Source organism: Mastomys coucha, unplaced genomic scaffold, assembly GCF_008632895.1.
Source record: "Mastomys coucha isolate ucsf_1 unplaced genomic scaffold, UCSF_Mcou_1 pScaffold22, whole genome shotgun sequence".
NCBI classification, from domain to species: domain Eukaryota; kingdom Metazoa; phylum Chordata; class Mammalia; order Rodentia; family Muridae; genus Mastomys; species Mastomys coucha.
The window spans coordinates 251,037,316-251,057,998 of record NW_022196905.1 but is presented as its reverse complement, the minus strand read 5'-3'; the positions used below and the strand labels follow the sequence as shown (position 1 = coordinate 251,057,998).

At 38.1% G+C, this 20,683-nt stretch overlaps 1 protein-coding gene and 1 long non-coding RNA gene across 5 annotated transcripts in view; one reads left to right on the top strand and one right to left on the bottom strand.

The window, feature by feature from the left end:
* The window catches only part of Cntnap4 (contactin associated protein family member 4), a 353,495-nt gene that overhangs the window by 173,971 nt on the left and 158,841 nt on the right, over nt 1-20,683 (bottom strand). For all 3 annotated transcript variants that reach the window (XM_031341494.1, XM_031341492.1, XM_031341493.1), the window contains exons 5-7: nt 3,416-3,619; nt 2,689-2,873; nt 1,796-1,939 (exon numbers count right to left, since the gene is read on the bottom strand). In XM_031341494.1, coding sequence (XP_031197354.1) covers nt 1,796-1,939; nt 2,689-2,873; nt 3,416-3,619 — 533 coding nt within the window. The remainder of the gene's footprint in view (nt 1-1,795; nt 1,940-2,688; nt 2,874-3,415; nt 3,620-20,683) is intronic.
* Nucleotides 1,120-20,067, top strand: LOC116070221. 2 transcript variants are annotated; one of them, XR_004110312.1, is made up of 5 exons: nt 1,120-1,204; nt 2,337-2,471; nt 13,968-14,225; nt 18,336-18,548; nt 19,954-20,067. It is a non-coding gene; the product is annotated as an uncharacterized LOC116070221 (long non-coding RNA). The 2 variants fall into 2 exon arrangements; XR_004110311.1 differs by having other exon boundaries at nt 19,942-20,067.

The following is a 20,683-nucleotide window of genomic DNA, read 5'->3' as shown; positions in this document are numbered from 1 at the left end:
AGTGACTGGGGATGGTTCCCAACAGCAGCTTCCAGCCTCCACTTGTACACATCCACATATATTCAAAACAAACAAACAACAACAAACCATGCATGCACACCCTCCCAAACACACACACACACACACACACACACACACACACACACACACACGGTTTGTCCCACTTCCTGCTCTCTCTCATTCTGTACCACCTCTTCATCATGAGAGCTGGTCCTGCTGGGCAGCAACAAACCATGCTGATGTCCAGCCCAGATGTGTATCATGGATTTATTATAGGCAGAAGGTACCTAGAGGCAACAGCTCCTGTAGAACCCTCAGAAAGCTGACTGAATAAGCCACAAACACACTGCCAACTCTACTTGGTCCATTCATGCTTCAGCTTCAGTTAGTGACCTTCTCCTGCCAGGCCTTCACTTCCTGGTTCCTCTGCTAAGTCCTAATTGTAACACTCTGCTATTGCTTCCCTGACTGAGCCATGACCAACAGAGCTAAATGCTGCCATATTTCCATAGACTTGGGGTATAATGGAGCCCAGACAACACTGCTAATTAGACAGCTTGGAAGCTACAATGTTGTGCCAGTCTATAAGTTCTTTATTTGTGATGAATGGCTGTGGTAAATACAAGTGTTTCCTGTGTCTTGTTAATACACCAGGAAGCTACCTAATTCTTGAGACTCTGTGCTCATCCAATGAGCTGGTCAGGCAATAACTTCTTAAAGAAACAAAATAGATTAGATAGATAGATAGATAGATAGATAGATAGATAGATAGATAGATAGATAGATGGATGGATGATTGATAGAGATAGATAATCTACTGAGAGTAATAATATCTCCACAAAACTGAAACAGCCACAGCAAAATTAAAATCATTATCACAATAGAATTTTAAAATATTTTTCATACTATTTTTTAATTTATGTAGCACAGTTTTTTTCCAAATTAAACCATTCCATCTAAGAAAGAGAAGGGCTGGCTCATGAAATTCAAGCAAACAAAACACCACATATCTTAGATAGCTGAAGCTTAGAAAATTCTGGAAGGCTCTTCCCTGGAATTATAGATGTCATAAACAACTGCTAGGGAGGAGTCTGACCAACCAACCTGTGAGGAGAGAACTCTAGAGTTGCAGCCTTGTGACTCATCATCTGTGTTGGGGTGGCTTTACCTGTGATGCGGCTGCTTTTGAGTCACCCTTGCTTGTGTAAGTAACCTGGTACTACCTATACTCCTGTTCATGGCCTCATTAGAAACTCATTAGTTAACCAAGTTGGACTTTGGTCCACATATTACTTAGCTCTGTCATGAGTTTCCTTTCTGGGGTGAGGTGGTACAGGAGTGTGTGTGTGTGTGTGTGTGTGTGTGTGTGTGTGTGTGTTCTCTCCCCAAGAAAAATCCATCATACATTTATTTCATATAAAAAGAAATATATGGTCAGGTGGTAGTGGTGCATGCCTTTAACTCCAATACTTGGGAGGCAGAGGCAGGTGGATCTCTGTGATTTTGAGGCCAGCTTGGTCTACAGAGGGTGTTCCAGGATAGCCAGGGCTACACAGAGAAACCTTGTCTCAAAACACAAATTAATTAATTAATGAAAATAAGTATATGAAAGACACTTGTGGTTTGTGAATTATAACTCCAACAAATAGAATTAAGCTCCTCTGTGTTTACTGTTAACAAGAGAGAGATTTTAAAGAAGATCCAAGTCTAAAACATATTCAATGAGATTCTTAAATGGAGCAATTTTATTTGGAAAAGACACATTTTCCTCATTCCTTCACTTGGAGGTTCTTACCATGGTGATGATCTGAGGATTGTGTTGCTTGGCCAAGCCAATGACATCTACTCCATTATAAAAGAGGTTCTCTAAACATCCACGAAAATGTTTGTATGGCAAGGACACTGATTTTGCAGGTGCTGAGATCCCTCCAAAGCTGATCTTAGAAAGAAAAATGGCATCAATAATATTGTTTAGTGATTTTATGATAACCTGTTTAAATAATTATGATAAGCAATTATAGCAATAATCATCCTGTAGATAACTTTACAATACCGCACATAGAAAAAAATTAACATACTGACTTTTAAAAACAAATTTATGTGCATTCAGTCTTCATTTGGGTGACAGTTTAATTATTCTTCCAAGTTGCTAATCACACCTGGTTTGGTTATTTATTGCTTAATGAAGAAAAATACACTTTTATATTCACAGTAGAACTTGGGCTATTTAATAAGGTTCCTAATTATGATAGTTTATTTTGTATATGTTCGTAGCACACACTGCTATTTGCATATTTAAGTTAGACATTAACGAATTAATCTGTTTTCTGTTCTAGTCTTCCATAGATATGCATTTCTCAGGAGTAGAACACAAGGAAGTCATATCATGCATTCTAGGTTTGCATGCAGCAAGGAGAGCTCATCATTGAAAACATGATCTACACATGAAGTACAGTGAGAATGCATGTCAGGTGAGTGAATGGTCATGTGATATAATGATCCATATAAATATATAATAAATGATGAACCTCAAGTTCGGTGTGAAAGTGAGTTAGACATCCATGGGAATGCCTCATCAGCGTGCAGATTTACTCTGAAGGTATGCTTTTATAGCATTTTTTTTTCGCTAGGAAATTAAACTACACGTACATCATCAAATCTGTATTAATTGAAATGTAACCACCACACCTCATAATCAAGATCCAGGTAATTGAATTCTCCTTGGGCATGGAAGTGATGCCTGTGCTCGTCCACTGTAAAGTTGACCTGTTTTCCCAGTCTCTGGATGAGCACAGAATGCCAATGCTGATCATCCAGCAGGCTGCCCAGTGTGAGGTTGATCAGGGTGGAACTAGAGGTCAGTCTAGCTTCACCTAGAAGAAATAAATAAATAAATAAAAGTCCTGTGATCCAGTTAAACGGGGTGGGGAGCTTCTATTTGATGGATCAATATCACTGACAGTAATTTGTAACCTTCCTCTATGTGTGCCATCCTGAACACTGATGTGGATTTACCTCCAGCTTGATTATAATGATCTCTCAACCTTGCTGTAATTTCCTCCACTGTTAATTCTTTCTATTATTATTACCCATTGCAAGCTCATTTTCTATGTAAATTTTATCTTTGCTACAAGCTCATTATTTTTACTGCTGTAATATTTTTCAATGACCCATCCCATTCTTTATGATGCTAGGAAATAACTGTGGAGCTCCACCAGAGTTATGGGAAGAGCAGTCAAAGTGGGTTTGTGCAGTTTGCAAACATGAATCCTATGAACACTGGTCATACATGCAAGTCCTTCAATGGGAAAATAAGGTACTTAAGATGTTACAAGAAGTGGGCTATGAAAACGTCAAGTTACATAAGTGAAAAGCAATGATCAGACCTTCCAAGAGCCTCACCAAGTAGATTTACCTGAATTAATAAGTAAGAAGAGCTTTCCTCTTCTTAACTCCAATGTGATATGATCTCCAGCAGGCCCTGCCCTATGCAGTAGGATCCCATCGCTCTCCATGGTTTTAAATTTCAAAGAAATGATATCTCTTATTGGACTCAAGGAGTTTTGATCAAATCTGTAGAGGAGGGAACTTTTTCCATCAAGATCAATCACAACCGACCCTAGGGACAAAGATAGTGAATGCCATCATTGTATGGTTAAATATGGTTTACACTGAAAAATGGTAACTATTGTAGTGTGTGTGTGTGTGTGATGTCAGACCAACAAATATCTCATAACATCAAAACCCCAAATTGATTCAATTCTATTTGAATCCTTTTAACTACTCACGAAATTCATGATTTAGAAATACTCTTTACATGCATGCCTCAAATTTTCTTATGTTACTAAAAGCTAGTCTTACTCTACAAAAGGAAAAAAAATCAGAAAATGATTACAATGAATATGTATGCATGTAATCACTTTATAATACATATTTTAAAAATGATCAATAGTTTAATAATGGTCTTGGACTGTTGAAATTAATTTGGAGTGGGGGAGAGGAAGCTCCAGAAAAAAAAGGGGGGTTGAATATCTCAAAATTCTTCCACACATGTGCTGTATCTATCAAAGACAGCATCCACCTATCCATACATGCATGTATATATAATACCCTTTCAAGCACATATTAAATTGGCCTTGTGCTCTGTCTTATTATATTATTTCCATGACTAAGTGATAGTGTTTAAGGACAAGGCTATTTTCTGCCTTCTCAAAGGCATCATTAGAAAGACATCAGCCTAATGGTATTATAGGGTTTATACTATTGCATTTATGCCATACTTTGACATCAACCTGTTTTTCAGCTTTCTGACAGTGTCTTACCTACTCATTGTCAAGCTCACTCATATTCAGTTCATCTTTTAAAAGATGTCATGTTAGACTAGTAACATAATAGTACATCTGTCAAAATCAGTTGTACCCCAAAAAGACATAAATGAAACCTATAATGTTCAGGAACCCTTGCTGTGTTTTCTGTTTCACCAGTCAAAGATATTTTAAAGCAATTACTCTTGAGAGTATACTGATATAATAAATGAAGGGAACTCCAATCAAATAAGGCACATTTTTTTAAATGTGTCAGCTGACGTCTTTCACTCGACAACATGACATAGCTTATTCACCATATTTCATTGATGAAATTATTATAGTTACTTCTATGCCCAAATATGTGTTTGATTCAGCCTAACCACTGCACCCCAGAAACTGTTAATCACCCCACCACCACCAACCTCCTATATTTTTCCACTATTCTACAAAGCTAAAGACTCAGGGGTCTGATTGGGTTTTTTTTGTTTTTGTTTTTGTTTTTTTTACAACTTGTTAATATGCTTATAAAGAATTCATTCACCAAGTACACATGAATAAACATCACATTCCTTAGAAAGAATAATGTTAGCCAAACAATCATTCCTTGTTATATAGTTGAATGAATGTGCGAGGCTAAAACGTAACTCTTTGTCAAACACAAATGATGTTTTCTACCATTACTATATGGCAATAAATTAAGAAAAATTTCAGCCAGATAGACTTTAAATGCTGACACATTTGGAGCAATGCAGTTATCTCTGACTTAATGTATTGCTTAGAGGCAACTATCAGAGTAATGATTTTATTTTAGATAAAGACTATTTTTGGAATTAGCTACCAAGAGATTTTTCCCCCATAAAAACCATCCATGTTACTTTAGCTTACTATTTCTTTTCTCTCTCTCTCTTTTTCACTATTGTTATTATTACATTATAATGGTTGTATCCATCTTCCATGGCACCTCAAGCTTTGGGGCTTGGAATACTTCCATCAGCAAAATAAGGTAGTGGAAAAAAAAAAAAGAAATCTTGGACAATTGATGCCAAAAGCAACGGGGCAATGTTTTATCCCTCAACTCAATTCACTTGTCATCCTCTCTGACCTTTACCTACTTTGGACTTAACAAGTGTATGGCTATGCACATCAATGAAGTCATTTACTATAAACATACTCAGTCTACCATGTCTGAGATACTAAATGCTATAGGCTAGGTGGAAAGTGTTGAAGATCAGTATGTGCAATTGGAACTTAGACCCAAAGGAGATGAACAAATACATCTGTAAAACCATTACAGAGAGTAGCTGGTAGAGAAAACACGGCCAACTGGCTAAGATGCTCAGAAAGAGCTTGCTCAGGTGTCAGACCTAGAAATCTGAGTCTTGAGCAGGGCCTTGTCAGTGTAACCTGGCCTCTCTACAGTTTTAAACCTCATATCTTCTCTTCATCAACTAGATAACTCTTGAGGCATTTAATTTCAAAAAGCCTAGATAGTTTCCCAATTATGTTTACATTTACTGTCACAAAAATCAAAGATTATTGAGAACCTACTATGACAAGAAATAATTCAATGCTCTGACAGAAGAGGTGAAGTCCCTTGAAACAAGCCTCCTCTGAGAGGGGAAAAGGGAGTATAGAAATAGGGAAATGAGCATATTGGTGACAATCTCCTCAAACATTTAACATGCATATAAGCAACGCTCCTCAGAAGGATGGAAAGGGTGGAGAGCACATATGTAATATAAAGATGGAATCCAGTATGACCCCTGACATTTTCATATTAATGAAATATTGCACTCACTGACAATCATTCACCTTTTTATTATTACATTTGCAAAGTTATTTATGCAAACATCTGACAGTGAAATATAGTTTTGAACTATTAGCACAAAGCACTGTATAATGATAAATAAACACTCTGATTAGGTTTCCAGGGTTTATTTCTTTGTTTGTTTGTTGTCTTTTTGTTTTTATCAACTTGACACAAGGTAAGAGTCTTCTGGGGAGAGAAAAACGACAGGTGCAAAAATTCCTTCATCAGACTGACTATAGGCCACCCTGTGTGGTATTTTCTTAATTAGTGATTGATGTGGGAGGGCCCATCACACTGTTTTCTACTTAGTCTGTACTCTTATATACCACATAGCAGGTGGTCCTGAGGCATATAAGAAAACAGGCCTAGCAAGCCACAGAGAACAAGCCAGAGGCAAGGTTCCTTCATAGTTCTGCTTCCAGTTCTGTCTCCAGTTCCTGCCTTATTTTCCTGCCCTAAGTCCTTTGATCATGGATGGGAATGTGGAAGTATACATGAAGCCAACCCATTCCCATTCCACTTCAAGTTGCTTTTGATCACTGTTTTATTATAACAGAAACCCTAATGAAGACATAAAAACAAATGGTAGAAAGATCTGAAACCTTCTTCTTTAACCTAGCTGCTCCCTCTCATAAAAGAATCTTCTATGACTTCATAGGGGATCCTGAAAGAAACAGGCAGTGCCCAGGAATTGCATCTTCAAAGCATCTTTGCTGGGCAAGGCACCACAATGTTTTTACATTCAATTTTAGAGACAGGTTGTGTTCCTGTGGTAAAAATACTTGACAGACATAAAATACGAGAGGAGAGATTTATTTTGGCTCTTGTTTTCAGAGGTCTCTAGCATGTCATGGAAGGGTATATTTGTGATAGTGAAGTTTGAAGTAGAACTCCTCGCACTTTGGGGGGACCAGGAACCAGAGAGAGCAGGCAAAACAGGGGCTCATATAAAACTTTCAAAAGCCTGGATCTGGTGGCAGACTCTGGCTGGCCAGGCCGTACCTCCTAAAATTGCCACAGAGCTGAATAGATACTGCCAGCAGCATTGGAACATGTGCTCAGATACAAGCCTGGGGGACATCTCATATTCAAACAATAATAGTGGGGGTGGTTGTTTTCTGTCTCAAAGCAAATTACTTAACCTCTCTGTCTTGCTTCTTCATGCATGAAATGAGAGTTAACAGCATATTCTCCACAGGTTTGTTGTATGAGTGTTTATCCACACAGTAACAAGTAATCAATGAGCACTCATTGCTGCTAACGCTAGCCTATTATTTATTATTAGGATATTGAGCAGGAAAAGAGCTGCTCAAAATAATTAAATACTTGGGGGGATTCTGATTCTTTAAAACATAGTGAGTTTCTGAAGAGCACACTCATGCACGCACACTCACATTCACATATGTTTATACATACACACATACATATACATGTACATATACACACACCACATACACATAGACACATACATGCATATGCCATACATGGACACACACACACACACACACACATACACAGGGATGCTCTTCAGTTATCAGTATCATTGCCAGGTTATGCAGAAAGAGTGATTTGAGCCTGCTGTGGAATCTATGGCTCTTTCTCTGTCAGCTCTTCCTCTAGCTGACTCACCAAAGCAGTTGTTGGTGACCTGAATCCTCCTCAGTGAACACTGCCATCTCAAATATGCTTAATTTAAAGCAAGAATTCAGGAAAGACGAGACTCAGAAGGACTGTAGGCCCAGACCAATTCTCCTTGTGACTCCATATATGGTCTGCTTTACTTATATGATGTAGAAATGTAATCATCCACGAAATAGAAAGCTTTCCAATATAAAATATACTAACATCTTTCACCAGAGCTGCGTGGGAAGAAATGCTCCTGAAATGGGCACCCAACCTGCCTTCCTTCAGCACATATTTATGTCGAGCTCTTTGCGAGCACAGAGGCAGATGAAGCATTGCATGAAAACAAAGCACTCTCTTTTATACTTTTCAAAAACCTTACCATCTATGAGAAGACACACATCCCTGAGATGCAATTATTCATGCTTTCATTCAGAGCTTTGCTTCTGGACCAGGGCAATGTCCCCAGTGCTAAGATGCACAAGACAGCCGATCTACAATATCCTCTGAGAAGGATGTCAACTGACCTGCAGAAACGCTTCACCTGCTTGAGCAGCAGACACTCTCTCTACCTGTGCATACTTCCTGTGCAAAGCCACTTATCATTTTGAGGTATTCTCCTATGGCTGACTCTCCTTACCTAACCCCTGTATCCAGTCCCGCTCCAAAAGTTTGAGCATTCTAATCTTAAAGGGCTGTCACTTTTGATAGCAATTTTCTCCCCTGACCCTAAATGGATTACTAAACAACAACAACAAAAATATCTAAGAGGGTGACTTTTCAAATTGAGCTCTTTGGTCCAGTCATAATAAAACAAACTGGACCAACAAGATGGCTCAGGAGATAAAGATTCTGCAAATTTAAATGGCCCACATATAATAATCTCCATGACCCACTTGGAAAGAACTGACTCCTACAAATTGATCTTTGTCCATGAGCATGCCACAGTACACACACAGAGAAACACACTAAGTAGTTTTTAAATTTTTTTATAAATTTTATAAATAAACAAATTGGATAATTTTTTTCCTTGGGTATTCCATAGACATTCAACATCTTGAGCTCTTCTAGGTTGGCACTGGATCAGAATCTGTGGACTCCTAACTTGACACCCAAGAACACAGTTTTCCCCCATGAGGCTGACATAGGTGACAGCATCAAGAAGATTTGACTAGAAGAACATGTAGGATACAGAGACCTATTTTCTGAAATCAAATAACCTCATTGCCTACTAAATTGTACTGGGGAAAATGAATGCATTTTATTTATTTATACTACAATTGGTTCTTGAAGAAAGTTGCAGAGGTAGGAAAGATTTTTTTCCCAGAAAGATACTTCAGGATAAATTGATTTTCCGAGTTACACTATGAATCATAGCATTATTGATGAGGACAGATGACTAAAAACTCAAAAGAGAAAGATCGGAATAGAAAATGCGTGAACTGGAAAATCATTCCTCCAATAAGAAAAAATTAATTTTATTTAAAGGTCATGAAAGGATTCTTCTTGAAAAATATAATTAAGTCTTCTATCCATTTAGGGTAGAATTACCCTCCAAAATATAAATCAAATAAGAATTTTATCTTTAGGGGCTGGAGAGACAGCTCAGCAGTTAAGACTTCTTGCAGAAGACCCTGTTTGAATCACTGAAACCATGTCAGGCTTCTCACAACTAACTACAGATCCAGGGGGATCTGACACCCACATTTGGCCTTCAAGGGCATCTGTAACCAGCTGTGCATATACTCAGACACACACACACACACACACACACACACACACACACACATGATCAAAGAATAAAATTAATACAGACCTTCTATGAGCTGGAGAAAGGGGCTATAGGCCAAGTGCTTCTTGGTTAAGAGTGAAGTCAGCTTTTAACAGCGATCATACTGTTTCTTTATGTGAGAATTATTATCCATGAATTACTAAACTAAGAAATATAAATCAAATGGAGTCACTGTTAAACTATTACATAGTGAGATATTCAAGCAGCAGGGTGATGGATAGGCACTTGAGACCTGCATTACTGAATCAGGTTGGAGACCAAGCACTCAAGAAATCAACAGGAAATGGGTTATACTATTTTTGCATAGAAGCATAAAGGAACCAAGGATGATTTAAGGAACTCCTACTTCTAAAACAACTCAAATGAATACCATAAAACGGAAGGGGGATTAGAAACAAGTGCTACACAGAACCACAAAGCACAGTGACTCCTCTGCCATGGCTCTAAATAAATGGAGGTAAAGTCAGCAATAGGTTAAGGTGCCAAACATGACTTCTGTACTTAAATATCCACTGAAACTCACTTTCTGCATAGATGAAACCAGTAGCATTTGCTCTGGCAAGGCCATTTTAGTGGGTTGTGGGAAGATACAAATTGTATTTCAGTCTTGGGTTTTATTGGTAACTTCTATAATGTTGCCAAAGTCACCTCCATACTTTTTGTCCTAACATGGAAGATGAAGAGATTAAATATCATGTCTCTTATTACCAAAGGTTCTCTGGAGATCAAACGGAAGTACCACAAGGTCTCAACATGGATGACAGTCATACCATTTTGATAAGAATATCTACAATCATGTATTCACCTCAATGATGTCTCTCTCCTTTAATCAACTGTTACATTTTGAATGTAATGAATTTGCTTTTATGCACTATCTCATGATTTAGTTTATATGAAAATATCTTTAAAGATTTATTTTTAATTATGTGTATTTGTCTGTGTTAGGTTTATGCACATAAATGCAGTGCCCTCAATGGCCAGAGAGGGTAGCAGATGCCATGGAATTGGAGTTACAGGCAACTGTGTGCCTCCTGATATGGATGCAGGGAAAGGAACTCGGAACTTCTGAAGGAGCTGTCTATGTTCTTAACCACAGAGCCATCTCTCTAGAAACTATATAAAAATACTGTTCATTCATCTATTTATAAATTTTCATTACACATAGATTATGCCACATATCACCATGGAAGCCACTATTTCAACAGTGATCACATCCTGTCCGCAAAAGTCCCCCAATCTAAAGTGAAAGACACTAATCTACTTACTGAGCCCAGGAGTACTTTCAAGTTATAAATGGTATATGAAAGCAGAGTTACAGAAAGGATTGGGCTAGACATATTTAAATTACATTGGCAACAAGGTATATCTCTGCTGTTAAGATATCTAAGCTAAACACATAGATGAATGGAGGTCAGGCGAGGAAATGAAAGATAGTGAATGAGTCCCCGTGGGAGATGGAGAAGACTGAAAGGTTGGCATTGAGGAAGAAAATGGAAATAGCCCACAGGAATTAACCATTTCAAGCAGGTCACCATAACCATGTTATGACCTGCCTGTGGGTTTCTGTACTCCTAGGAGTTAACCATTGATCCTCAAGTATAGCCAGTGCTTCTCAGTCAATGTCACTGGTCTTCCAGTTCAAAGCTCAATGTGTTTAACTGTTCCTCTAACTGGCAGGACTTGAACTTTAAAAGTGGCATTCCTAACACTATATGGATGCTATAAGGCTCAAAAACTGTATCCTCTGCATATCCTGCTCTCCCCTAGGTATCTCATCTTAGATATACAATGTTCCAAAATCAGCCAAGGACTGAGAGCAGGAGGCAGCTGGAGCTCTCCATTGATAACTTCTTTTGGCAATTCCCTTCTCAATTTATAGCCTCTCTGGAGACCTGGATCTCTGGCCTCTATCTTCTAAGTCTGCAATGGCTGATAAACTTTCTGCTTGTCCTTAGAAAATTGCCAGTTGAATATGAATCTCCTAGAATGTGCTTCTTGGCTTTATAGAATCCAATGCTTTCAAGTTTCTACCTGCTTTGAAATGAATTTCAGAGCTCTGAGGCAGTATATATATATATATATAAATATATATAACAAGTATATTTACTTGTTATGGGCATCAAGTTAATCCAATAAAAGCTGTTCTGACTCAACATACCAAAAAGAAAGTCATTTATTTTTTTTCAAATATTTGTAATTACTGTGATCCATTCACTTATCCAAGGTTGCCAAATGAGCATGTTTTTAATACTATCATATTTTTAATACTATCTCCTGGTTAAAAGGAAAAAGGAAACATTCTCTGTTGTATTTGAATATTATAGAATATTCTGGATATTATGAAAGAAACATAGCTTTTATTTTATTAGCTTTCAAAATAAGAAGTGGTTACCTTAATGTCTCTCATATGTGACTAATAGAGCTAGTAAAAATTATTATTATGGGACCAGCAAGATAGTAAGTAAAGGGCTTCATGAGAAACCTGATGAACTGATGACCCAATGACCTGAATTCAGACCATGGGACGCACATGGTAGAATGAGGAAATTATTTCTCACAAAATGTCCTCCGACACACACAAACATACACATACACACACGCACACGCACACACACATACACACATGGGGGGGGGAGAGAAGGGGGGAAGAGAATGTAGTACTTCTATTATGTAAGTGTGATCTATAGAGATGTCTCGACAGTTAAGGTTTGTCCTCTCGCCGAAGTTCCAAATTTGGTTCTCACAGCCATACCTAACCACTAACAACCACCTATAACTTCAGCTCCAAGGGATCCAACTTCCTCTCCTGGCCTCCATGGCCACTACCCACATGCACATTGAAACACACACATAACTTTCAAAAATCAAAATATACCTTTAAATATACACGTCTTGAACCCCTTCACTTACATATATTTGATATGTTTTGAAGGGTAGATACCTCTATTGATGCTAAATGTTTCTGTTGTGAGATGATAGGAGCCTTCTCAATTACGTCTGAACTCTGCACACACTTCTGAAGACTTCCATAGCTTTCTTCTTTCTTCTAGTATTGTAATGCTAACTGTGTTACACTGTGTGGCAGCACTGACAGAACGTTACTTGCCAAGTAAAAATATTAGAACTGTATGAACACTTTACAAATATCAGAGAATTCGTCGACTCAAATTCGGGATCACCAGAAGCTAGCTTCCTTTTAAATTTGACACAAAATAGGATCCTTCAGCTATGTCTTATGGATGAACAGTTAGATAAGTAGCTGTGTCTAAGCTACCTGGTCAAACTTTCAGCAGTTATCATGATAAACTTGCTCAATAAATATGTATTTAATTCAATTATAAATTTCTTTTTTCATAAATGAACTGCTTTTACTTGTCTGTCCTAGCTAGGCACATGATTGTAGAGATAGACTCCTTAAAGCAGAAAAATTACTACCTTGCTTTCTTTGAGGATTATGGCAGTTTGAGTAAAAATATCCTCAATAGGGCCAATAGATTTGAATGTTTAGTCCAGGGAGTGGCACCAATTGAGAAGGATTAGAAGGTGTGGCCTTGTTGGAGGAAGTGAGTCACAAAGGATGGGCTTTGAGGTTTCAGAAGCATACATTAGGCCCAGTGTTCTCTCTTCTTGAGGGTCAGGATGCAGCTCTCAGCTACTGTTCCCTTAGGGCTGCCCTGCTCCTGCCATGCCTCTGCTGTGATGATAATGCACTAACCCTCTGGAACTGTCAGCAAGCCCACAATTAAATTAATGCTTTTATAAGAGTTGCCTTGGTCATGGAGTCTCTTCACAGGAATAGAACAGTGACTAAGACAAGTATTATTTTCACCTTGGGAAGCTGATATCTACTGATGACTTTATTATACTCTGGATTTTAAGTGTCCTCTGAAGGTCTATGTAGTCAAGGCTTGCCCCTTGCTCCTAATGCAGTAGGAAATGGTGGAAAAAGTAAGAAATACAGTCTAATAGCCAGTCTTTCAGCATGCTTCAAAAGGCACTGTGGAGTCTCTGTCTCTTCCTTTTCTCTCTTTTATTCATACCCCAACTATGAAATGAACAGCTTTACCACATGCTGTTATAACAAAGTACTGCTTTACCCCAGGCCTCAAATCAACAAGCCAGTAGATTGTGAATCAAACTTCCAAATGAGCCAGAGCAACCCTTTCCCCTTCTTAGGTTGATGGTTTCATGTCTATTACAACAACAGAAGCTAGCTCACAGTGTATAATTCCAGCTTTCAGTGTTTAGGGCATTATTAAATGTGCATTTCTATTTTTTTAAAGTTAGCATGAACTTCATAGTGATTGACTTATGTTCTCTTCAATGAATAAAACCCATAATTTTCTCTCACATAGTCAATATTTAAGCCATTAAATACCATAGTACAGTATTTTTCTGTTTCTTCTTATCAAGTCTTCTCATTTGATTCTCCCAGTGTCTTATTCCTTACTGTTAGAGGTTGGACATGCTGCTTGGTTGATGGGGAAAGCCTACCCAAGGCTCACCAAAATGCCTCCATCCACTCATTTGTCTACCCAGAAGATTGATGACAGAAAGAGGAACCTGTTGTGCACCAGGACAATGAGGACACACTGTGGAGAAGAAAGACTGCTTTGTGACAGTTGAAAACATCCCTAGGTCTGAAAGTGGCATATCAGGGAAGTTGAGAGCACCTATTACTCGCTGAGGGAAGGTAATTATCTTAGTGGAAGAATGAAGGCAGAGTACGGAGCAATTGCTAAAGGCATCATGCAAAGCCCCTGGGGCTAGAAAAACCATGAAATTATGGCATGTCGCAGCAACAGAAATTAGTTCAATATGGCTAAACAGTTGGATATTCTTATTCTGTAGACAAGCAATAAGAAAAGACTATGGGCCACAAAATAAGAATCTTTACTCAAGATTGCAGGCAAGGAATTTTAAGTGCAGACTAAGGACAATTGCTGAAGCAAATCAGGCAGAATTATGAACACCACCTCCTGTGGTCTAATTCCCACTCCCTTAGGATATGCCCAATACATTCACCCAGCAATTTTCCAATCCCTGATTTTATTTACACCCCGGTACTTGTCTTTGGAACACATAGTATCCCCTCATATAATCATCAAAGGCTTAACTCTCTTTTCCTTCCTGCCTTCCATCACTCACATCCTTCCACCCATCTCTTCTCTGGATCTATAAATGCGCTCACAACTGCAGGGGCCAACATTATCTAAAATTTATACTTTCCCTTTGATGTCATAAAATTTAGCTTCTGCTTCTTTCATTACTCAGGAGACAACTTCAGGTTTGCTGACATTAAAGTGGAGCAGGCTCTTTGATAAGGGTTTTCCACACACCCGGCATCTCTTCATAATCAGTTGTTGCTCTAACTTGTTCAGGCAGAGGGCAATAAAAAAGTATGTGTGGGTCTCACAATAGCCATGTTCTCTGAAATAATCACAGGACAGCTTGAGTCTACAACTTTAGTAGGCACATGAATTAGATTCAATGTGAAGAAGATAGTTAAAAAAATGTGAAAAATAGGGCTCATTGGGTAATGATGCTTGCTGCCAATCCTGTCAAACTGAGTTTGAGCATTAGGATCTATGTGGAAGAAAGAGAGAACTGACTCCTGAGAGATTTTCTCTGACCTCCACATGTGCACCATTGTACACAGTCACATACACACACATGCACATACATACTCCCATGCAAGTGCAGGCATGTGCATGGCTGCACTAAATGTGACAAAAATATATTAATTATAAAAATAAATAAATAAATTAAGTGCATGGATGGCCTGCTTTATTGTAGAGAAGCATTTCCATTTTTCAAGATGCACATAGTTGTTAAAACTTAGTGCTTCATTATTTTATTGGCACTGACATAGGAGAACATTTTATGTTTTACTAAGAAATGAATTTATGAATGTTTCAGTCATATATGGTCAACCTAAAGGCTTGGAGTTGGCTCCATATTTCATAAACACTTGAACTCAATGAGTCAACAACGGGATTAATTACCCCTCTGTTCTCTTCAACAGCTTATTCGTTCTCTAGTGCCCTGTCCCAATAGATGACAACACCTTCTCAGTTTTCCATATGCAGTGATTCAGTGTTCCCTCACACAGTGATCAAGCTCTGATGTTTCAGTATCCTCAGGGGACTTTTGATGCTGACCTTATCTCTCTTCGTGGATTGCTGTTAAAGTAGTGTACACTAGTTGTCTTGCACAGATGGCATCAAAAGTCTCAAATTCTGCTTCTATCTACATATTTAACTTTCTAACCTGTAACCTTCATTTTAGTCTGAGCCACCACTGACAAATGCAAACTGATCCTCTAGCCTAAGGAATGATGCCTCCCACAAGGGTCTGGTACCTCCCATATCAACTGACATAATTAAAACAATCTCCCCTCAGACATGTCTACCAACCCAATATGGACAATCTCTTCATTGAAATTCTGTCCCCAGATGATTCCAGGTTGTATCAAGTTGCAAATTAAAGTTAATTATCCCATGATCCAACCACACTCTTTTCTTTATTTGACTGAATAGAATCACTTTTTTATGGACAAAAACAATTTTTCCATGACCCATCAACCCTCTTCCTTGCATCTGACTGAACAGAATCACATTTTCTTCCTGGAATCTACTCCAAGATTCCTATGAGAAAATACATCTTAATTTCAAAATGTACTGTTATCAACTTCTTTTATTAACCCCAATCTTTGTTCCTCACATTTATATGCTACAGTATCTCACAAGTTACATTAATTTGCATTTGATGAGTACAATGTATTTCAACATTGCACTGCCTATCTTATTTAATAAAATATATGCTATTTTAGAATTTCTCTACATAGTATATTTTATATAATATATAGTATATATTATACTTTAGATATATAGTATATATAGTATATATAGTATATTTCATACTTTACATATAGAATACTTAATACAAAATATATATTTGTATATATATGTATATATATACAATATATGTATGTACATACATATATTGTATATATATACATATATATATATATACAATATGTAGTAAAATTATCTCCTAGAAAATGTCAGTACATACTTATTTGTGAATATATATAGGAACCAAATAGTTATGAGGAACACTAACTTTGGAAAGTGATGTCATTCATTTTAGATCTTAGGACTAACATGTGTTGTCTGATCTTATACAAAGTTCCTAAATTTTCTGTGGTCCCCTTTCTTCTATTTCAGATGTCAGACACTTTCATGGGCACTACTCTTGAATGAATGGCACTGACAAAACCTACCCAGACACTATGTTAGGTGTACGCATATAGGAAGAAGTAATCAGAAGGTTTGCTTCACTGAGCATAGATGACCATCTTGTGGGTGTGATCTAGGAGGACGACCTTGCCCTCACCCCAAATACAACTGTTCCCTATTTAAAGATGTTGTAGAAGAATGGTCTCCTATGTCTAGAACAAGTTCAACCTGATCTTGTCTATACCACTCAAAAAAGTTGCAAACAAATCATAGCACTGGGTGCTTAGCCCTTTCATTCATGAATAAGGAAAGCCAATGGTTCCAGCCAATGCATATGCCCAGTGACTGAAAGCAGGTCTATGGCTCATTAGGTAGGAATTTCTGCTTGTCTCCTTCTATTCCTGCATAAAATATTAAGATCCATGTACCTATTCCTCTGGGCTATTCAAACTAAATAGTTCATAATAGCTGTTCAATATGTGTTGACTTTATGGTATCATGTGTAATCAATTAACACTCATGCAAGGATGATGACATAAATAGTTGGAGAATGTGACCATGAGGATCATTCAGTCTAGGGATTAAAGTCAATATATCTAGCCAATTCCTCAAAGTCACTTACATCCAAGCAAATTTTAAGTTGGTTTCTAGCTTACTTCTGAGACTATCTTTCTGTTAAACTTATTATTTTGTATCTTTTAATAATTTAAAACTATACATCTATCATTTTTACATCAGCTCCTGTCATAGCATTTTACTCTATGTTTTTGACTTTAAAATATACTAGTACTTAAATCATGGGTCAGTGAGAAAAGGAGACCAATTGGCAAGCAGGGAAAGTGCTTATCCTCAAAACAATAAACATATTCACAAAAAAAAATAATAAAGGAAGAATAAAGAGTGTTCCAAAGAGTCATAGGCCTCAGACACGAGGGAGTAACTTAGGTTATCCTTAATCATGTGGCATCAGAGAGAACTCAAAGAACTCTCAACCTCAGCAGGCACTACCCTGTGAGCATCCTAAGTAATAATTCAGTTTTATCAAAACAGCATGGATTTTACAGTCAAAATTTAAAAGGTGCCACCAAGTATTGAATGTAGCTAGATTGCTTCATTTCCTCAAGACTCAGTTTACCCTAGGAAATGTAAGAATTAGATTAGACTGTGTTGAAAAAAAAAAAAGATCCATCTCACAGCGTATCCACAAGCAATGTCAGCCCTTACTCTGCAGTGATAAATATTTTCCAGAATGAATGCTCCATAGAGAATACAATTGTCAATACAAAGCAGTCTGGTTTTCTTTTCCTTCATTGTCCGCCATGCATGTATGAGTTTGGCTAACCTCCAGGATCTAAAGACAGGCTGGGGATATAGATTCATGGTGAAAAATTTGTCTAGTGCATAGGGGGTGCTAGATGCAATCCCCCAATCAATAACAACAACAATAGCAATAACAACAAAAATAACAACAAAATGTTAGAAATACATCTGTTTGTCCAAGTTCTGGGTTCTGGAACTTGGTGACTGTATGCTGTTTTCTTAAAGGGTGATTTGTTTTTCAGGTCTGAAAATTATGAAATGAGAAACTAACACACCCAGAGCAGCTAAACTGTGCCACAGAAGCCAAGCAAGCCAGCAGTCCAGCTGGGCAGATGGTGAGAAGAAAGCTACCTTGGAACTCATCTCTCCAATCCAGCAGCTGGAGGATGCAGGAGCTCAAGTCCTGGGAACCAAGAGACTTGGCTGCAAGCCCAGTTCTGTCACTTCCTGTGTATGTATCCTTTGCAAGTCAACCTACCCAAGTCTTAGTTCTCTTTTGTGAAAAAGTGAAAATGGAAGTTATCTTGTCATAGCCTCCTAGGTTCCTTTAAGATGTCATACCTGTCTTTGTACAGTGTCTATAAGAAGCACACACAGAACTGGATAACTCAGTTCAGATTCCCAACACCTATGTGAAAAGCCAGCCACAGTGTACAAGCCTGTGGCCCCAACATTGGAACAATAGACATGGAAGCATCCTGTGGGCTCACAAGAAAGTCTACTGGAGTCAGTGAACTCCAGGTTCAGTGAAAGTCTGAAAGAAAGGAAGAAAAAAAGAAAGGAGGGAAAGAAGGATAAAAGGAAGGAGGGAGAGAAGGAGGGGGAAGGAGACAGGGAAGGAGGGAGGGAAGGAGAAAGGGAGGAAGGAAGGAAGGGAGGAAGGAAGGAAGGAAGAAAGAAAGGAAAAAGCAAAGAAACAGAAACAGAAAAATGATAGAGGAAGACCCCTGATACCAACCTCTCTGGCCTCCACACACATGGGCACATGCAACTACACATACATAAGCATGCAGAAAAACACATATACATGTTGCATATAGAAACACACAAAGAAACACACACACTAGTGCATACAGTATGAGCTCAGGCAAGTTTATCTGATTTTAGACTTAGGATTATTAATAATATTAATATTGGTATTAGTCCTGTTGCTAATTAAATGGCTGTTTCATCAAACATCACTACAATTGTACTAGAAGTCTAAAGGGGACAAAAACTGTTGATTGATGATATTGATGACATTGGGTGGCAGGTACATCATTAAAATATGACAGGAGCTCCAAGCAGTCTATACAATATGATCTCCTGGCCAGACAGAGTTTCTAAAACTTCATCAATGACCTGGAATGTTGACCTAACAATTAGGAGCATAAACTGCTCTTCCAGAGGGCTCTAGTTCCATCCCCAGAACCCACATTCATCAATACACAACAACCTGTAACTCAAGCTTCAGAGAATCTGACTCCCTCTTCTGACCTCCAAGGGGATCTGCATGTATATGCACATGCCCCCACAGAGACACACAGCTAAACTAATACAGACTCTTTAGAGAATTCTTCAACTCATCTGACTTCTTTATGACATTTGCTTTTTCTTTTCTGTTAGTAAAAGGAAGCAGGACATAGGCAGGATAGTATCCTGAAGTGACAGAATACGTGGCCAAAAAAAAGTAAGTGAAATTTTACAAGAGGGGTAATGATGTAGTAAAATTGAACAGTCCTAGGTTTGATCCTGGAGTTTTCCGAGTGTTAATTGTAAGACACTGGGTCAATGCTTGTGTCTCTCCAACCCCCATCTTGTTTGTCTGACTGCTGTAATCATGTTAACCAACTTATTGTTCTATAACAGAGCCCCTCACAGGATGCTGTGGCTTGAGTGGACTATCAACAACTCTTACGTCCCTTCCCTACAGAAAAAAACAAACCAAACACACACATGCAATAAAATGCCTCATTATGGGGAGTCTAAGTGAAATCTGTGGTTTCTGCCTTTTTCTTTTTTATGTGAAGATATTTCAAAGGCATTTGAGGTCTTCCCTGTCTGGTTTAATTTATGCTGAGGGCATGGCACATTTAAAAATGAATTCCTTAGGATATTATTTTTAGGCTCTAGAGAAAAATACTCAGCTTTCATACAAGCTGGCTGGTCATACACACTAAATGGACCGAGGACTCTTTTCTTTTTGAGACAGGGTTTCTCTGTGTATTCCTGGCTGTTCTGGAACTCTTTCTGTAGATGAGGCTGGTCTTGAACTCATAGAAATCCACCTGTTTTCTGCCTCCCAAGTGCTGGGATTAAAAGTATGCCACCACCACCTGCCTTTGTCTCTTTTCTTGAAGCCAGAGTACCAACATGAAGCTTCAAGTATAACCCACTGGGGGAGATGCAATATTAAATACTCGGACTATTTAGTAATGATAGCTTTGTAATGTACACACACACACAATGAAGGAAGAGAAAGGACACATGCTTCATCCCTGAATTAAAATGTAAAAGGTGAACACTCCAATAAATATTAGCACATGTGGTCACAAGAACGGCCTTCCGCTGAAGTCATTCCTGTCTGATGTCTTTCTTCATACCTACAAAG